Source organism: Oryx dammah, unplaced genomic scaffold (assembly GCF_014754425.2).
Source record: "Oryx dammah isolate SB20612 unplaced genomic scaffold, SCBI_Odam_1.1 HiC_scaffold_15, whole genome shotgun sequence".
In the NCBI taxonomy this organism is placed as follows: domain Eukaryota; kingdom Metazoa; phylum Chordata; class Mammalia; order Artiodactyla; family Bovidae; genus Oryx; species Oryx dammah.
In genome coordinates this window covers 43,179,825-43,199,667 of record NW_024070199.1, presented here as the reverse complement: position 1 = coordinate 43,199,667, position 19,843 = coordinate 43,179,825, and the positions used below count along the sequence as shown (strand labels likewise).

General features: G+C 44.7%; 1 protein-coding gene across 1 annotated transcript in view; it reads right to left on the bottom strand.

Moving 5' to 3' along the window:
* The window catches only part of CUNH11orf80 (chromosome unknown C11orf80 homolog), an 88,743-nt gene extending 83,762 nt beyond the window's left edge, over positions 1-4,981 (bottom strand). The window contains exons 1-2 of the mRNA XM_040255207.1: positions 4,895-4,981; positions 2,278-2,419 (exon numbers count right to left, since the gene is read on the bottom strand). Coding sequence (XP_040111141.1) covers positions 2,278-2,419; positions 4,895-4,924 — 172 coding nt within the window. The 5' untranslated portion in view covers positions 4,925-4,981. The remainder of the gene's footprint in view (positions 1-2,277; positions 2,420-4,894) is intronic.
* Positions 4,982-19,843: the final 14,862 nt, after the last annotated feature.

Below are 19,843 nucleotides of genomic sequence, written 5' to 3'. Positions count from 1 at the left end.
TTGACAAGTTTTTGCAGGGAAAATGCCTCCACAACCATCAGGAGGAAGAAAATGCTTTCCAAGAGTTCATCGAAGCCCAAAGCACAGATTTTTACACTATAGGAATAAACAAACTTATTTCTCATTTGGCAGAAATCTGTTGGTTGTAATGGTTCCGATTTCGATTAATAAAGATGTGTTTGAGCCTAGTTGTAAGGATTTAAAACTCATGGTCCAAAACTGCAATTACACTTGCACCAACCTAATAGAAACAGAAAAGCCAGAGAACTAGTGGGAAAGGATTTAGGTCTCAAGAACCAAAAAACTGAGTTATAAGCAAAAAAAGGAGAAGATAAAGAAACAATACCAAATATACAAAAAAATCCCCCCAAACTCAAAACTGGCTGTATCAGGAACCTCTAGAAGTAGAGGTGGGATCCATAATAAGGAGTCACGTGAAAAAATGAATTTAAGAAGTAGGCAAATCTTTAAATTCCCTTCTCCACTCAGCCTTCTAAGGACTGGTCCCTCCTAAATTTGGTAAAGGGTTGTGGAGAAGTTATTCTGTGAAAAGATAGAAGCGCAGGTCTCTGGGCTGGGAACTTAAGTTGTACTATTAAAAACAAATGGACTGAGTGAACATAAACACTGAATGCTAAGACAACCTCCCATCCCCGATCTCTCAAATTCCAGAATGCTGGCAATCTGGTTTTTACCCACTTGGTGAGAGATTCTGAACATATGCACAGAAAAATCTAGAAGAATATATACTGCATGTTAATCATTATCTTATGCAGTGAGATTACTGAAGAATCTCACTTTCCATAATATGAACTGAAGTGAAGTGAAAGTCATTCAGTCATGTCTGACTCTTTGCAATCCCATGGACTATATATAGTCCATGGAATTCTCCAGGCCAGAATATTAGAGTGAGTAGCCTTTCCGTTCTCCAGGGAATCTTCCCAACCCAGGGATCAAACCCAGGTCTCCCGTACTGCGGGCAGATTCTTTACCAGCTGAACCACAAGGAGAGCCCAAGAATACTGGAGTGGGTTGCCTATCCCTTCTCCAGTGGATCTTCCCAATCCAGGAATCAAACTGGAGTCTCCTGCATTGCAGGTGGATTCTTTACCACCTGAGCTATGAGGGAAGCCCCCATCCATAGTATATGTTTCTATAATGTTATAATGTTTCATGACAAGCACATATCACCTTTCCTCCTGCCAAAAAGAATAAAAATATAAAGATCAGAGACAATAAACAGAAGAGAAATGCTCCTTATACTAGATGGACTGAAGCGGTCCATTAGGCTCAAAATGTCTATGTAATTCAGTTTCCTGCCAAAAGCTGTGTGGCTCAAGTCCTTTGCTTGGAGTGAAATCACCCTGCCACTCTGACCAGTTTATTGGATCATGATCAGTGCACAAGCTAATACAACCATATGCAGAAAATCATCACTCTCGCCGTGTAGCTAACTACCTCTCTCAGGAATGGTAGGAACTCTGTCCAGTTAGAAGGGAGTTCACGCAGTTAACAGCAAACCAAACTATCACAACCCTCTTGAAGATGTTTACTGCTAGGTACACAAAGAGAAGACAGGTCATTCGATTCAAGTGTGAAATGTCTTGTAGTGCCTAACCTACTATCCAATCTCAACTGGGACTCAGGGTGACTTCTCTAAGGCTAACAGGACAACTTAATTCCAAAATATCCTTCAATAAACTTATACACACACACCAAAAAAGCAAGACAAAAAAGTCTTCACTTCACAAATTCAAGAAAATTAGTTATCAGGGCCACTCAATGCATCAGCTTTCCAAGAATACAAGCAAAAAATGACAATAAGAGCCAAATGGAAGAAACATATATTTTCAAATTAACTGCAAGTTAGGATTATCAAAGTATGCACCATTCATCATTTCATTTCTTTTCGTTTTTTGGCTCTTTTCCAACTACCAAAAGCTAGGTATAAAAGAGATAAAATTCAACGTAATGTAATTTAGCTGTGAAAAAGGAAGTTAAAACCAAGAGCAAGAGTCAGATGGTTTCTGAGTAATTGGAATTTAAACCAGTAAAATAAATAATCTTCTGATAAGTCATTCTACTCAGCTTTCCTGTATGACAGATTTGTAAATCTATCACCAGATACTTATTTCATAATCATTTAAGTTTAATTATGGAACAATTTGAGTTTAATTATGGAACACTGATAAAACACTAATTGAAAAATTTAAATAAAATATAACATAAAATATGACAAAACAGATTGAAATTAGTATTTTTTCTTCCTCCACTTACTAGTTGTTACACAGTGAAGAGTATTTGCTTGGCGCTTAGAATTTAATGCTTCTATGGAAATCACTAGCTGTCCTTCTAGCAACGCTCCCTTTGATACTCCTGCTGTTTCACACCTCTGGTAAATTATTAAATATTTCAAAATCTGGAAAGGGCACAAGTCAAAGAAACCACAATCTTCTTTAAAAATCATGGTAATAATAAACTTGTATGATACAGTTAATAATTCTCATTTCCAAAAGATAATATTCTTGCTTGCAAAATGTCAGATTTACATTTGTTAAGAACAAAGCATTGTGTCTAAACAGAAGAAATAGCTAGGTGAGTGACATAAAAAGGGACAGTGAAATTCAACACAATGTCCAAAACAGGAAATGAAGACAACAAATTGCTTTATTCAAAGGATAAATTCATCTGGAAATAATAAGTTGGAAAAATTAAGTGGGAGTTTGTTTTTCCTGTTTCTTTTTTTCTTTCCAAACATAAGTCAACATGAAGATTATGAATAATAATGGCATCTGCTTGTGAATCTTTACTTTTCATTGTATCAACATTTCCCAGGGTCAGAATACTAGTTAAGAGCACTGACTTTGGAAGCAGATACCTGGGCTTGAAACCCTGATGAGTCAAATACTATCACGTGACCTTGTGCAAGTTGCTTAACTTCTCTGTAGCACTGCTTCCTCACTTATAAAAATGAGGACAAATTACCACATATGATGGCTGCTGAACGTAAGCAAAACAACACGTTCAAAATGTTTAACACAGTGCCTGGCAGATAGTAAATGCTTAATAAATATTAGCTATTATTTCTAATAAAGTCATCTGCACACAATATTCTAAGTTGAACAGGTCTCTAAAGTATCTTGGTAAAACATTCAATCTTGATAATTTTAAAACAACATATATTGTATTTAATTTCCATGATTATTTATGAAAGTAGACTCTCACTTCCACACTGAGGTACCTATAGCAAAAATTATTATCCCCCCCCCTTTCTTTAAGGCAGAAAGAACTCAGCATGAGAACATGGGAACTAAGATCCTAATTTGTACCAGTTTGTAAGGATGGTTTTCAGGCTTTTCTACAGTTTAACACTTTCCCTCACACATCCTCTGACTTACTGTGCTCCCTCTGTTCAGATTTTCCCGCAGTTTCTTTATCCATAATGAGAGAGCAGTAGGGAAAAGAACACTAGCCTGTGAGTCAGAAGCTCTGGGTTCTATCCTAGGTTCTGTCATCTGTAAAATCTAAACCTCCAACTTTCTTTGACAACAAAGGCAGGAAAATTGGGAAAACTCGAGGTGCCTTTAGGTCAACCTCTTGTAGCCTATGGTTCTATTTGATCTCTTTCTGTGGTAAAGAATCCGCCTGCCAAGGCAGGAGACCTGGCTTCCACCCCTGGGTCAGGAAGATCCTCTGAAGGAAGACATGGCAACCCACTTCAGTATTCTTGCCTGGGAAATTCCATGGACAGAGGAGCCTGGCTGGCCACAGTCCATAGGGTCGCAAGAGAGTCCGAAATGACTCAGTGATTAAACAACAAACAAGTAATTAAGTACTAGCTAGCAGTAGAAGTTTTCCCAATCTTCCTGCCTTCTTTGTTGTCAAAGCAAGTTGGAGGTTTAGATTTTACAGATGACAGAATCTAGGATAGAACCCACAGCTTATGAGTTCTGCTTCTGTGAATAACTGACTCATTGGAATAAGACCGTGATGCTGGGAAAGAGCGAAGGCAGGAGAAGGGGACGACAGAGGTTGAGATGGTTGGATGGCATCACCGACTCGATGAACATGAGTTTCAGCAAGCTCAGGGAGGCCTGGCGTGCTGCAGTCCATGGGTCGCAGAGTCGGACACGACTGAGCGACTGAACTGAATGCCTGGTAATTAATCCGCCTACGGTTTACAGTTAACTACCAGGTCAGTAGTTAAGAATTCAATCAGGTAAGGCTGTGAAAACCGTCACGAATAAACGAAAGCGGCCACTCTGTGCGAGGTGTTCAGTCCCACCCTCCAGAGCATCTCGGGTCCACGGTAATCTGAACGGGGTTACTGAGGCGTCCGAACCTCAGGTTCTCATCACCTCGCTGCTCCGGGCCCTGACCCAGGAATCCCCTTCCCACCTCTGGAGACCCGCGGGCCTGACCCGGCTTTCCCTCGCCCCCACTTTAGCAAGTTGGCCTCGACTCCCCCGCCCCCCGCCCAGCGCGCCCATCCCTGCTGTCCGCGCGCTCTCCCGGCGCGGGCTGCCATCCGAGCTCGAACCCTAGCGTCCGCTGAGGTGTGGCAAACCCTTGAGCTTCCTGAGCAGCTTTCTTGGGCGTCAGACGGGGGCGACACCCGCGCTCAGCGGACGGCCATGCCCCTCCCCACACACACTGACTAAATACTTCTGAGCGCCCCCCAGGTTTGACTGCCCAGGCGCTCCCACGCCTCGCGTCTCATCTGCACCTCACAATCCCGCGAGGGACAGGCTGACTTGAACCGAATCCTACCATTCCCGAACCTTCCTTCTCCCTCAGGCAACGCCAGACCCCTCTGCCCAAACTTCTCGGCCTCCTCACAAGACCCGTCTCCTCAGAGTGTCCTCCTTTGCTTTCTCTCCCTTTCCGGCATCACCTCGCAAACTGCCACGGCCGGCCCCTCCATTCAGCACCGGGAGCAGCAACCACGCCCAGTGGCGGGGCGCCCGCGGGGGCTACGACCTCCGCCCGCGCCCACGCCCACGCCCACACCCTCGTCTGGCAGCCGGACGCTGTCCCTTCCCCTTCCCCCGCCCCGCTGCGCGCGCGCCCCGCCCACCGGCCCGCCGCGCCTGCGCACTCGGCCCCCTTCCCCCCAGACCCGGAGCGCCGCCGGGAACTTCCTGGCGTGGCCGGGAGGGCTTTGCAGTGGCGGCGGCGGGCCGTGGGCGGATGGCTGGGCGCGCGCAGGCGATGGGGAGAGCCCGCGGGTGGCGGCCGAGGCTGTGGGCGAGCAGGAATGAGGCCAGGCCACGACTCCTCCTTTCTCCCGAAAGAACTTTCCCACGGTCCCGCCGCGAGGTGCAGCCCTCAGCCCTTTGCGTCCGCCTGGAGAGGGGCTGAAGTGCTGGATGCGGGATACCCAAGCCGGTGCCTGACCTCCGAACAGTCTCACCTCCTGGTGGGGCTGCTCCAGGTGCCCCAAGCCAGCTTCTGATTCCCAGACTTTAGCAAATAAAAAAGTTACATGTTAATTTCAGGTTTTATAAATATTTTAATCATACCTGTATCTTATGCAACATTTGGGACATAAATGTACTAAAAAGGGCTTTCCTGGTGGCTCAGAGGTTAAAGCGTCTGCCTGGAATGCGGGAGACTGGGTTCGATCCCTGGGTCTGGAAGATCCCCTGGAGAAGGAAATGGCAACCCACTCCAGTACTCTTGCCTAGAGAATCCCATGGAGGGAGGAGCCTGGTAGGCTACAGTCCATGGGGTCATTGGTTCATCTGAAATTCAAAACTGGACTTTTGAAATTCAAGACTTGTATTTTGTCTGGCAACCTGTCCCGAGCCAGCGATAGTCAGGATTTGGAAAGGAACAAGCCCCCCACGTTTGTGCATTAAATATGCCAATGACAGGACCAGGGTTTCTTAGTCTCTAGTTCACAGGAGAAGCTCCGGGAGAGCATTCCCAGCTGATGGGAAAGAAGGTAGTCCTCCAGACTCTGGCCGGTGAGCTCAGGGCTGGTCAGGGAGGGGCAGGTAAGAGGGCCTTGAGCCCAAACTGATAATTTGGCAACTGGTTCCTCAGACATCCAAAAGAAAACTCGTGAGAGAGTCCTGCCTGGCAGAGTTGCCCAAGGAGGAGGGTGGGGCAGGGTGTTGGCTGCTTTCCTTGGAAAATTCTTCCACCCCAGCTCCAAGAAGCCAGGACTGGGTAAAAGCAGCAGAGGAGCTGGCAGAGTGCCTGTCCCATACACAGCTTTGGTGTTGCTCCAGAGTATATGTCTACTGAGACCTGGATCATAGCCTTCTTCATCTTTGTTCAGTGCTGTGGACCATCCTCCCACCTCTATTGCTCACAGGTAGACTTACTGGAGAAAAATGGCTTTTATTATATTTATGGAAAGTTCATCATAATACTGTCTGGGACTTGCTAAGAGAGCTGACATATGGGAAATCATTGGTGCCTTCCTCTCCCTCACTCTCTTCTCTCTCAGGTGTCCCCTTTAGGAAGGTGATTGCAAGGGGAAGGGAGCTAAGATTGAATGACTGACAGCCTGTTGTCAGATAGCACTGGCACTTTACATACATTTTTATTTTACTCTCACAAGTACCTTGTGAGATCGTTGTTATCTTCACTATTTGACGGGTGAGAAACCAAGGTACTGAAGATGGCTATTTAAAATATTTCCTATGGCAAGATGGCTATTTAAAATATATCCTATGGCAAGTGTTGGCTCAGCAGAAAATGCCCCACCTTGAGAATGACATGGGGATTCTCAGGAAGGGTGGAGAAACAGTGCCAGTGTAGAAGTACTTCAGATGAGTTGGTCTTCAAGCCCTTGTCCTTGGAGTGAACTTCAGGGGTAAACAGGCACTGGAACATCCAGCATCATCCTAGAGTTAACGAATGCCTAACAGAGGTTGCCAGGGACCAGACACAGGCAGAAGTGGGGAAGGGAGCCTGTGATCTGAGGGCCTGCCATCAGGATTGCTGCCATATAAACCACTGTAGTCAGCAAAGTTTGATGGGGACTTGCTGTGCTAAGTGGCTTTCACCTTTCATTTATCTTCAGTAGTCCTCCCAACCTTGTAAGGGAGGTATTGTTATAGTTGTTTTATAAATGATGAAACTGAGGTTCCAAGAGGAGGTTGTATGACACTGAGTTTGTAAATGGCAGAGTCAGAATATGAAATAATAAACTATTTATTTATTGGCTGCATTGGGTCTTAGTTGCATCATCCATGGCATGTGGACTCTTGGTTCCTCAACCAGGGGCTGCACGTGCATCCCCTGCATTGCAAAGCAGATTCTTAACCACTGGACCACCGGGGAAACCCCTGAAATAAAAATCTCTTAACCACTCCTTCCACTTCCGTACAGCTATGCCGTGCCTCTCTCACATGGATGTGACCTGCCTAACTGCTTGTCTCAGGGTTCTGCAGTATAGGGACATCAACATGACCAGGAGAAGCCAACCCCCTCCATGCAAAAGCTAAGACAATGACCTCAGATACATTCAGCTCCCTACAAACTAAGGCTTGAATGAGCCACAGCTTCTACCCTTATTTCACCCATCAGTGTGTTGCCCTGATTCTGTTTGGGGTGTAGAACCTTACATACTATTGGACTGACTCCACATTATTAAAACTGTATTCACTCAGAGCCCATCCTCAAACTGGAGAAGGAAATGGCAACCCACTCCAGTACTCTTGCCTGGAGAATCCCACGGACGGAGGGGCCTGATAGGCTACAGCCCATGGGGTCACAAAGAGTCGGACATGACTGAGCGACTTCAATGCAAAAATTCAATTCATCCTCAAACTAGTGGAGTGTTAGAGCCAGAAAGGATTGTAGAGGTTATCAGTGATACCCGATAGATGAAAAAATTGAAGCCCAAAGAAATGAAATTATCTATGTGAGGTTAAGTTCATTTGAGTCAACCAGGTCAATGAAGGAGCCCTTGGATGCTGCTCTGAACATGCTCAGTCTTATGAGCAGTGTCTCCAGGGGGCCAGTTCTCCCCAGTCCTTAGTCGTTGTTGTCTTTAAGTGGCTAAGTTGTGTCCAACTCTTTGCAACCCCATGGCCTGCAGCACACCAGGCTCCTCTGTCCCCTTCACTATCTCCTGGAGTTTGCTCAAATTCATGTCCATTGAGTAGGTGATGCCATCCAACCATCTCATCTTCTGCCCACCCCTCTTCTCCTTTTGCCTTCAATCTTTCCCAGCATCAGGGTCTTTTCCAGTGAGTCAGATGACCAGTGTATTGGAGCTTCAGCTTCAGCATCAGTCCTTTTAATGAATATTCAGGATTGACTTCCTTTATGATTGACTGATTGGATCTCCTTGCAGTTCAAGGGACTCTTAAGAGTCTTCGTCAGCACTACAATTTGAAAGCATCGATTCTTCAGCACTCAGTCTTCTTTATGATCCAGCAACAACCAGTCCTTAGACTTAGTGGCATATTGACTGCTTGCATTCATCTACTTACCTCAGGATTTGGATCACTGTTGCATGCCCACTTTACACATGCTGTTTATTCTGAGAAGAAATCCCCAGTCTGGCCAAAGAGACCCCATCTGAAGAGCCCCGGATTGATTCTGACCCAAACCCAAGGATTTGAGTAGAACCAGAACACCCAAGGAAATGCTACCAGGTGGACAGTGATATTTCAGGAACTGTGAAGCTGCCTTTCCCTTTTGAATGTGCCCTCTCTGGGTATATCATTCCTGGATACTTAGGAACTAACTTGTTCCCACCCTCTTGGATAGCATCACCAACTCAATGGACATGAGTCTGAGCAAACTCCAGGAGATAGCAAAGGATGGGGAAGGCTCACGTGCTGAAGTCCATGGGGTTGCAAAGAATCAGACATGACTTATGGACTGAACAGCAACCACCTTGTTCCCAGGCTCCCCTAAAGGAATGACCCTGGGCGCTTAAGTGCAAAATGTCCCTGAGGTCCTCCTTCTCAGGCTCTTGCAAAACTAAACCCCCTTGAGCAGTTTCTTTCCCCCAGGGAAACAGTTAAGAAACCTATTTCTCATGCAGGCAATAGAGAAGGGTTAACTGCTTCTCTCGGGTCCTGAGTCAAGTCTGTGCCCCACCAGTTCCCATAACCGGGTTTCCTGAAATGGAGCAGGTCCCAGGTGCCTCTCCACTAATCACTTCCTTGGAAATGGGGCCAGGAAGCTCAGATTAGCTCATCCCTTCACCTTCTTGAGGCCTTCTCCACCCGGAGCACAGAATCTGGGGCAGCTTCACGACTCACCTCCCTCTGCTTCCCTCTCAGGGGTCACACAGGGATGTTCTTGCAGAGGCAGGTTAGGTTATGGAGGGCACTGGAGGCCATAGGCATGCTGCCTTTTGTGCCAATTCTTGGACTACAGCAAAGGAAAGATTCTCCCCCCAAGACAGTATCAGTGTTTGTATAACTAGAGTATTTCTTCACCCCCCACCCTTATGTTTTCTTCCTCTCCTTCTTAGAATGACTGACTGTGATACTAGGTAGCTTCCTGCTTTTCCTGGCTGACAATCACCTTTTGCACTGATTTCTCATCTACTAGTAGCAGGTTCTGTGGCCAGCCCAGGAGGCAGCATTCCTTTCCTGTTAGTGTCCAGTTTCTCCACTTCCTAGGTAACCAATGAAATCTATGTCACAAAGTAGTTCTCCTCTCGTAACTGGCTTTTTACTTTCTCTCTAGGCAAGGCTGCCTTTGTCCTGCCAGCTGGTGTCCACTGCAAGGGAAGTAGTCTTTGTATAACAGAAGACTTCAGAATGGAAACAGCCATGTGATCTGGTCATGTATGGCCAAAGTAAACTTATTGGTTCAAAGGCCAGATGATTAGCTTTATTTGAAAGACGTGTAGGTTGACCAGGTCAAAGATTCTTCTTCTAGGCGCTTCATTAAAAGAGGACACTGATTCCATATGTTCAGTCTTGGTTTAGTTGTATGATTACAGTTGTTGTTCAGTCGCTCAGTCATGCTCAACTCTGCAACCCCATGGACTGCACATCTGTACATGTCTACTGCAAAAACTATGGCTTTGACTATATGGCCCTTTGTCAGCAAATGACATCTCTGCTGTTTAATATGCTGTCTAGGTTGGTCATCGGAGAAGGCAATGGCAACCCACTCCAGTGTTCTTGCCTGGAGAATCCCAGGGACAGGGGAGCCTGGTGGCTGCCGTCTATGTGGTCACACAGAGTCGGATACAACTGAAGCGACTTAGCAGCTAGGTTGGTCATAGCTTTCCTTCCAAGGAGCAAGTGTCTTTTAATTTCATGGCTGCAATCCCCATCTGCAGTGAGTTTGAAGCCCAAGAAAATAAAGTCTGTTGCTGTTTCCATTTTTCCCCCATATGTTGCCACGAAGTGATGGGACCAGATGCCACGATCTTAGTTTTTTGAATGTTGAGTTTTCAGCCAGCTTTTTCACTCTCCTCATTCACCTTGATCAAGAGGCTCTTTAGTTTCTCTTCACTTTCTGCCATAAGAGTGGTATCATCTGCATACCCGAGGTTATTGCTGTTTCTCCTGGCAATCTTGGTTCCAGCTTGTGCTTCATCCAGCCCAGCATTCCACATGATGTTCTCTGTATATAAGTTAAATAAACAGGGTGACAATATACAGCCTTGACGTACTCCTTTCCTGATTTTGAACCAGTCCATTGTTTCATGTCTGGTTCTACCTGTTCCTTCTTGACCTGCATACAGATTTCTCAAGAGGCAGGTAAGATGGTCTGGTATTCCCATCTCTTTAAAAATTTTTCACTGTTTGTTGTGATCCACACAGTCAAAGGCTTTAGCATAGTCAATGAAACAGAAGTAGATGCTTTTCTGAAATTCTCTTGCTTTTTCTATGATCCAACAGATGTTGGCAATTTGATCTCTGGTTCCTCTGCCTTTTCTAAACTCAGCTTGTACATCTGGACACACTCAGTTCACATACTGCTGAAGCCTAGCTTGAAGGATTTTGAGCATTAACTTGCTAGCATGTGAAATGAGTGTGATTATCCAGTAGTCTGAACATTTTTTGCCGTTGCCTTTCTTTGGTATTGGAATGAAAACTGACCTTTACCAGTCTTGTGACCACAAAGTTTTGCAAATATTTATTGACTTATTGAATGCAGCACTTTAACATCATAATCTTTTAGGATTTGAAATAGCTCAGCTGGAATTATATCACCTCTACTAGTTTTGTTCCCAGGTGGTTCAGTTGGTAAAGCATTCGCCTGCCAATGCAAGAGATATGGGTTCAATCCCTGGGTCAGGAAGATCTCCTGGAGAAGGAAATGGCAACCCACTCCAGAATTCTTGCCTGGGAAATCCCATGGACGGAGGAGCCTGTCGGGCTACAGTTCTATGGGGATCACAAAGAGTCACAACTTAGTGACTGAACAACAACAATGCCTACAGCCCTCTTGACTTCACAGTTCAGGATGTCTGGCTCTAGGTGAGTGATTATACCAACATGTTTATCCAGGTCATTAAGACTGTTTTGTACAGTTCTTCTGTGTATTCTTGTCACTCCTTCTTAATCTCTTCTGCTTCTGTTAGGTGCTTGCCATTTCTGGCCTTTGTTGTGCATATTTTTGCATCAGATATTTTCTTGGTATCTCCAGTTTTCTTGAGGAAATCTCTAGTCTTTACCATTCTATTGTTTTCCTCTATTTCTTTGCGTTGTTCACTTAAGAAGGCTGATTACAGTACTCTGAAGTATTTTTCCAGGAATGGTGCTATACCTTTAAAGCTAGTAATGTGGAAACTTGATTGAGCTTATTTTTCACTCAGCTCCAAGTTGACTTGATTTTCACCCTTTCTAGCTAAGACCACTTTTATCTTCTGTTTACCCAACTCTCATTCTCATAGCTGAGAAGAGGCTGTGGGATCAAAAATCAAAAAGATCGGGATATCTTAATTCTTTTCCCATTTTACCACTTACTTTAGGTGTTATGTTCTAGTTTTGCACGACTAAAATAGGAAAATTCTCCCAGGAATATGGTTAAAATAGCATCTGTGAGACAATTTGGGGGCTTCCCAGGTGGCACCAGTGGTACAGAATCCACCTGCCAGTACAGGAAACACAAGAGACTTGGGTTCGATCCCTGGGTCAGGAAGATCCCCTGGAGTAGGAAATGGCAACCTACTCCAGTATTCATGACTGGAAAATTCCATGGACAAAGAAGCCTGGCAGGTTACAGTCCATAGGGCCACAGAGAATCAGACATGACTGAGTGACTGAACAGTAAACAGCAGTGAAACAATTTGAGAGTTTCAAATCTTTAAATTAGAAGAAATCTTAGAAGTCATTTAATCTAGTACTTCCAAACCAGAGGAACAATATTTTTTTCCAGCTCATTTCCTTTGTCTCCACCCCTCCTCCCAAACAGCCTCTCTCTACCTCCTTCCTCAACCTATTCCTGGTATTCAAGGCAGAGAGTCGATCTATTAATAGTTGCATATTTTGAGTGTTTAGGATTAGGAAACACCTCCCTAATATCATGCAATAGTCATTCCAACTGTCCTGACAAGTTAATATCTAGTTTTTACTTGAAATGTTGAATTTACTTGAACAGATGAATTTACATGAATTGTTGGAAATATGCCACCTCAGAGACAGTCCATTCGGGTTTTGGACAGCAGTGGTGTGGTAGAGTTTTCCTATATATTGAACTGAAACCTGCCCTGCTGTGTCTTCGACCCATTGTTCCCAGTTTTGCCCTTTGAAATCACTGAGAATTCATGTAATCCTTTTATAAAGGGTAGAGGGAAATACCCATGACTGTTAGTTAACTTGACATAGTGGTTCAGACCTGTCCTGAGTGACCGTATATTACAGATGTCCTTTACCTTGTACACTATGTTCTCAAATGTATAAATCCTGTTTTGTGTGAATCCAATCATTTTAGACATACTGGGACAGGGTCAGGGGAGGAACTGAGAGAGTTGGACTGACATATACACACTACCATGTGTAAAATGGATCGTTAGTAGGTACCTGCTGTATAGCACAGGGGACTCAGCTCAGTGCTCTGCAATGACCTAGTGAATGGCGTGAGGAGGGGTGGGAGGCAAGCTCAAGAGGGAAAGGATATGTGTGTATGTATAGCTGATTCGCTTTGTTGTACAGCAGAAACTAACACAACATTGTAAAGCAATTATACTCCAATAAAAATAAATAAAAATTATTTTTAAAAGTTAAAAAGATAAACATACTGGGAAATGGACTGCCTGAAAGAAATCCTGTTATCAGTTCTTTCATTAACTGAAGAATCCTTTTGTAATGCAAACAACCCCCATTTAACCTTTTTTGCAAATCTAGATTTTCATACATTATGTTTTACTTAAGGCAAGATTTGCCTACACAGAAAACAAGTAAAATAATGATCGCAGCAATAGCTAACATTTATTAAGTCCTTGTCCGGCACCAGCTGTCACAAACCTGACTTGCATTGTTTAATTTCTCACTGCAACTTCACTTGAAGGTATCTCCTATTTTCAGGGGAATCTAGGCTTAGAGAAATTAAATAACTTGTCCAAGGTCACACAATTAGAAAGTGATGGCCTAGAACTTCAACAAGGTCACAAGACTCCGGGACCTTGTGTCCTAATCACCAGAAAGTCTCAGATTGCCAATAATAATTGAAATGACTAGCTCCTAGCTATGTGTCACAACCCAGGCAAATCAGGCTACAATCTAGAAAACTGACCTGAGATCTATAACTTCAAAGATGGAGGCAGAATCTACCCTTTTTGAGTTCTGGCACTGTCAGTTTCCCCACACAACTCACATTTTCCAGTGCAATTTGATCAAGGAGCCCCAAAGATATCCCTTCAGTTATTAGCACTAAGCAGATGCTGCAAATTGTATTTCAGGTATACAGGTAACATCAGACATTTTTTTCACGGCATATTCCCAGGGGTTTGTGGCATAAGCTTCTTAGAAGAAAAGGGTAGTTTATTATTGACAAGTAAGTGTTTCCCAGGTGGCTCAGTGATGAAGAATCTGCCTGGCAGTGCAGGAAACACAGGAGTTCGATCCCTGGGTCGATTCCCTGGAGGAGGAAGATTCCCTGGAAGAAATCCCTACTCCAGTATTCTTGCCTGGAAGATCCCATGGACAGAGGAGCCTGGCAGGCTACAGTTTGTGGGATTGCAAAGAGTTAGACATGACTGGGCACTCACGCACCATGCATATTGACAGGTAAGATCAAAAATATTGAGAATCATGGTTGATTCCAGCCTGTTCCTAGGTGAGCTGGAATCATTCAAATGTGTTTTTAGGCCCAGTTTTTAATGGTGCTTAGGTTTGCAAGTTAAAAATAGTTTAGAACGGATGGTCCATAAATAAGTACTGTTTTGAATCCAAGCTGGACAAAGATAAATGGATGTAATACTTCTATGTCCTCAAATCAGTTCCAGTTTCTCCAGTTTAGTCAGCAACAGCATGCACTTAGGGCATTGCTCAGCTCAGAGCACATCCTATGAGGCTCCTAGAACCCCAGACTTTTCCACACTGTAGAAGGGAGCTCCAGGTAGGGCTCCTCCCTCCTCCACACCCCTCCTCTACCCACAGCCATCAGATGCCCTATTTGACTTTATCTTGACTCTTCGGCAGACCTTTGGTTTCAACTACATGATCTTTGCAAATTATGTCTGAGTTGGTGTTACAACTCTGAGTTGGCCTCCAACTCAGTCTTGAGAAATCAGGTCATTCCTTGTAAGGTGCTGGAGCTCCCCTCACAAGCCCACCGTTCTGACTTTTCCTTGTACAGCAAGCTTGTTTACAACCTCAGGTCACAGACTTAGGTGAGGAAAGACATAATTTTCTTTATTTCTCAGCCTGGCTCTTCGGCCTCCATTTCTACTAATGGCAGATAAATAAAACCGTGCCGATTCAAGACAATGCAGTCATTTCAAGTTTTAAACTCCACCTTCTAGGACTCTCCTCTCAGTCTTCTTCTCACGGTGTTCTGTGTTGAAGTTTATGTATTATTCAGATACCAGGGAAGGGGCTTCAAGGTCAAGTGTCATCTTCTGTCTCTCTTGCCTAACTGCCAACTTGGCTTTAGCCATTGGGCATCGCAGCTACGGCAGTCGCTGTTCTCTGGCGGGTGGAAGCTGTGGTCTTGGTATAAACAGACAGCAGTGATTGCTTCATAGGAAGCTCAGTGGCTCCCACTTCAGCTCTTCCTGGTACACTGAGCCCCCAGTGGGTCCCTGACTTGGGTCACAGACTCCTCAGACCTCTACCGTGGGGTCCTTACCACCCCACCTCCCACCCCACAGCAGTCCCCAAAAGCACCCAGTTCTCAGCTCGCTCCCACACTCCTCTCAGGGACTAGGCACCAAGGAACTTTCCCAAGTCCCTCCAAAGGTCAAGGAGCCAGGAAGAGTGGGGCTTAGGGGATGAGAAGGCTGAGGGTGGTGAGGAGATGAAGCTTAGTCAGGCCTACTTTGCCCACCCAGGTGACGGTGCCACTTCTGCTGTGGCAACTGCTCTTGTTAGCACAGGGAACTTCGATTTTATTTATTCTTGGTCATGCTAGGTCTTGGTTGCTGTGAAGGGCTTTTCTCTAGTTGCACCGAGCGGGAGCCACTCTCTAGTTGCGATGCTTGGGCTTCTCATTGCAGTGGCTTCTCTTGCTGCAGAGCACGGGCTCTAGGGTGCAAGGGCTTGAGTAATTGCAGCACGTGGGCTCAGTGAGTTGCGGCTCCTAGGCTCTAGAGCACAGGCTCCACCGTTGCAGCAATCGGGCTTAGTTGCCCCAAGGCATGTGGGATCTTCCCCAATCACGGATCAAGCCCACGTCTCTTGCATTGGCAGGTAGATTCTTGACCACTGAGCCATCAGGGAAGCCCCAGCACAGGGTGCTTTGAAAGGCTGTGTCTTCTCAGAGTTCCAGTAACGAAGTGGATTATGAGCCTCTTCCATCCCCTATTGTTTGGTGGTGGGAACAGAAAACGAAGTCCCACAGTTGCATCTGAACTCTCTTGCTCTCCTTTCCCAATCTGTTTCAATTTTGCTCCAAGCTCAAAAAGGATTATATCTTCTGTGTGGAAGGAAAATTCACGTGTGCTTTCCAACTAGACAGTTGATGGCATAAACTCCAAACTTTAGGTTCACTGGGTTCTGTCTCTTGAGATTTAAGGGGAAGAAAAAAAAACTAAAAAAAAAAAAAAGAAAGAAAGAAATCCCTGTCAAGAATCTGGCTCTCACAATGTTTTTAAAAGACTGCAGCTTTCAAAAACATCTTCTCTGCAACAGATTTGAAAAGATCTAATTAAGAGTCAAAAACCAAGACTTTCATCTTCTGTATCATTCTTCTGCAGAGGACAGTATCCAGAAAGCACCTGCTGTTGCTTAAGTGATGGGAGATAGATCAGGGGTAAAAGAAATTCAAAACACATTGTTTGGTATGAAAACATCTTAGTTGCTTCTGTTTATAAGGAATCACCTTCTCCCTCAAGGTCTTTTCTGTTATTCACTAATTTATTGCACAGACATCTACATGTCTGCTCTGCTGGGGATACAACTATGAACTGGACTTCAGTGGTTAAGACTCCATGCTTCCACTAGAGAAGTTGTGGGTTCAATCCCTGGTCAGAGAACTAAGATCCCGCATGCCACCATAAGCTATGGGGAGCGACAGTCCAGTACATCAGTGACAGTCCAGTGATGCCAGAAGGTCCCTGCCCCAGATTTGGAACCCATGGAAGGCTTTGTGTGGGAAGAACAGCAGGATCTTTAGGCTTTATCCCAAAGATGTTGGGGGGCCATTGAAGGGTTTTCAGCAAAGTGATCTATCAGATTGTTGTGTTAAAAAAAAAACAATACTCTAGGGGATTTCCCTGGTACCTCAGTGGTGAAGAATCTGCCTGCCAATGCAGGAGACATGAGTTCTATCCCTGGTCCAGGAAGATCCCACATGCCACAGAGCAACTAAACCGCCACACCATAACTATTAAGCCTGTACCCTAGATCCTGGGAGCTGCCACTACTGAAGCCCTTGGGCCCCAGAGCCCATGCTCAGCAGCAAGAGAAGCCACTGCAATGAGAAGCTTGCACATCACAACTAGAAAGTAGCCCCTGTTCTCTGCAACTAGAGAAAAGCACATGGGCAGCCAAGAAGACCCAGCAGAGCCAAAAATAAATAAATAAGGGGAGAAAATAAAAAGACCATGCTAGCTGCAGCGTGGTAGATAAAATGGCCCAGGAAGAATGAGGAAAGGGCCCAGAACAAAACACCATCACCAACAATAACAACAAAATTACCTGACAAACAGAAAGGAACTCACAAAAGAAACAAAGGAGGGACCACAAGGGTTGAAGGAAAAGCAGGAAAGGGTGGCAACCCTAAACCAAAGGAAGAACACTTCAAGAAGCAGGTACAATTAGAATCCAGTGCTGCCAAGAGAAATAGTAAGATAGCAATTGGAAGTTGACACTGTATTTAACAGTAGGATTATTGACAACCCAGCTGAAAGCAGCTTTAGAGGAGCAGAAGTTATGTTTATATTAGATTAAATCAGTTGCACCAGTGCTTATCTATCCCCTGCACTTATTGTCTGTCCCTACACTAATTTCTTCCAAATGCACGTCTTCAGTCTAGACCTTCTCTTTGAGCTCCACACCAAGATACAGTTGATGACTCAATATCTCCAAGACCAGCACGCTCTTCACCCAAACTTCATCTCAGCAAATGGTACCTCTCTCCCTTCCTCCAGTTGCACAGTCCATCCATAGCAAACCCTTTTTTCTCACCACTGCCCCTAGATCTAACCCATCACCACATCTTGTCAGTCCTTTATCCCTGTGTGTTCCTCTGTCTCCATTGCCCAGTTCAGGCTACCATCTTCTCTCTCAAGAGAACCATGGGGATAGGCTTCTAACTGGTTCTCACATCAAATTGAATACCCCCTCCAACGTGTTCCCCACACAGCAGCTGGAATAATCTTCAAAAAAAATAATAATTTAAAGCTGCCATGTCTTAGTTGGAGCACTCGGGATCTTTGATCTTTAATGGGGCATGTGGGATCTAGTGCCCGGACCAGGGATTGAACCTGGGCCCCCCGCACTGGGAGTGCAGAGTCTTGGCTACTGGATCACCAGAAAAGTCCGCTGGAGTAATCTTTTAAAAATACAAAGTTGATCACTTCACTTCCTTGTTTCAAATCCTTCAATAGCTGCCAGGATTCTAAACCAAAATTCTTTCAATAACCTCATAAGCCCTGTGTGGTCTAACCGTTGCCTCTCTCCCAGTCACAATGCCACCACACGTTTCCTCTGTCTTCCCTCCACTGGACTTCTACTTCTCACGTGCACCACGCAGCCTGCAGCATCAGGCTTGCTGTCCACACACTCTGTGTCACTGTAGCCAAGACCTTGGGCAAGGCACTGCATCTCTCAACGCTTCCATTTCCACTTTTGTAAACTGGGGTTAATATATACATCCAGATTTGTTACAGAATTAAATGAAATGTTATGCATAAAGAATACAAACAGGGAACTCCCTGGCGGTCCAGTGGTTAGGACTCTACCCTTTCACTGTCGGAGCCCCAGGTTTGATACCTGGTCAGGGAACTAAGATCCCACAAGCAAACCACTTTGGCATGGCCAAATGAATGAAATAGAAATATAGTCCCCAATTAACACTGGTAACTGCTAATATTATTCCCCATTCTCTGCCTGGTTAACATTTCTCATATTTCAGATTTCAGCTCAAATTATTTGTGAGACATCTCCCTTGAACCCCCACCGCCCCCAACTACCTGACCAGGCTATGAGTCTTTAAATTCTCACAGAGTATCCTGAACTTTTCATTCATTCTACAGTTCTTTGTGATTATATATCTGAGGGTTATTTTATTAATGTCTGTCAACCCCGCCAGCCTGTAAGCTCCAAGAGGACAGAGATAGTGTTCATTCTACTCTTTATTAGATCCCCAGATCCCAGCACGGTGCCTGGCATATAAACCAGGTTGGTTTTTAATGAATGTTTGATTGAAAAGGAGGCAAAGAAGTGGAGCCAATGAGTTCGGATGACTCAAGAAGACTGTCATTGTAAAGATTAAGGGCAAGACATGGAGGAGGATCCAGATTTCTCATTTGTTTTTTTAAGCTGGCAGATACTTGAGCATGTTTAAATGTTGATGGGAAGGAGCCAGAAGAGAGGGAACTCACCAGAAGGAATGAGAGTCATGGGGCTGCGTGCATGGGACTTAGGGCAGGTGCCAGAAGCATCAGTCTCAGACAGAGGAGGGCCGTTTTCGATGGCACAGAAACGAAAGCTGAGACTTTAGTCATGTCTGTAAGTTTGGTGGCAGGAAGTCATACCAAGACCTTTCAGGAATCTTGGTAACATTAAGTCGCAAATCTGGATTCTCCAAGAAGCTCAGCGTATATGGTAGACATCATTCCATTCATTTTCACCACTCATGTAAAAAGGAAGCAGTCATTTTCTTCATCATTGACTGTACTGACGCACTGCAGAGCAAAATAGCAAGTTTCCAAAGCAACTCAGTAACAGAGCTGAGACCAGCAATCTCAGTGTTCTCTTTATTGAACATGCTTCCTCCCAAACTGGGAAACAGTATGGTAAAAATGACAATACAGTAAAATAATAGCTGGCACTGAGTGCTGACTATGCACGGAGCACTGTTCTAGTACTTCATCTGCAATAACTCATTTGATCCCCACATTATGATATGTTTTAAGATAAGAAGCTGAATTCCAGGGAGGTTAAGGAGTTTGCTCAAGGTAGAGGTGGCCAAAGTAGATTTTAAACCCAGAAGTCTGACTCCAAAACTGATGCTTTTTAAAAATACATATCTATTTTATTGACCTATAGTTGATTTTCAATGTTGTGTTAAGTTCTGA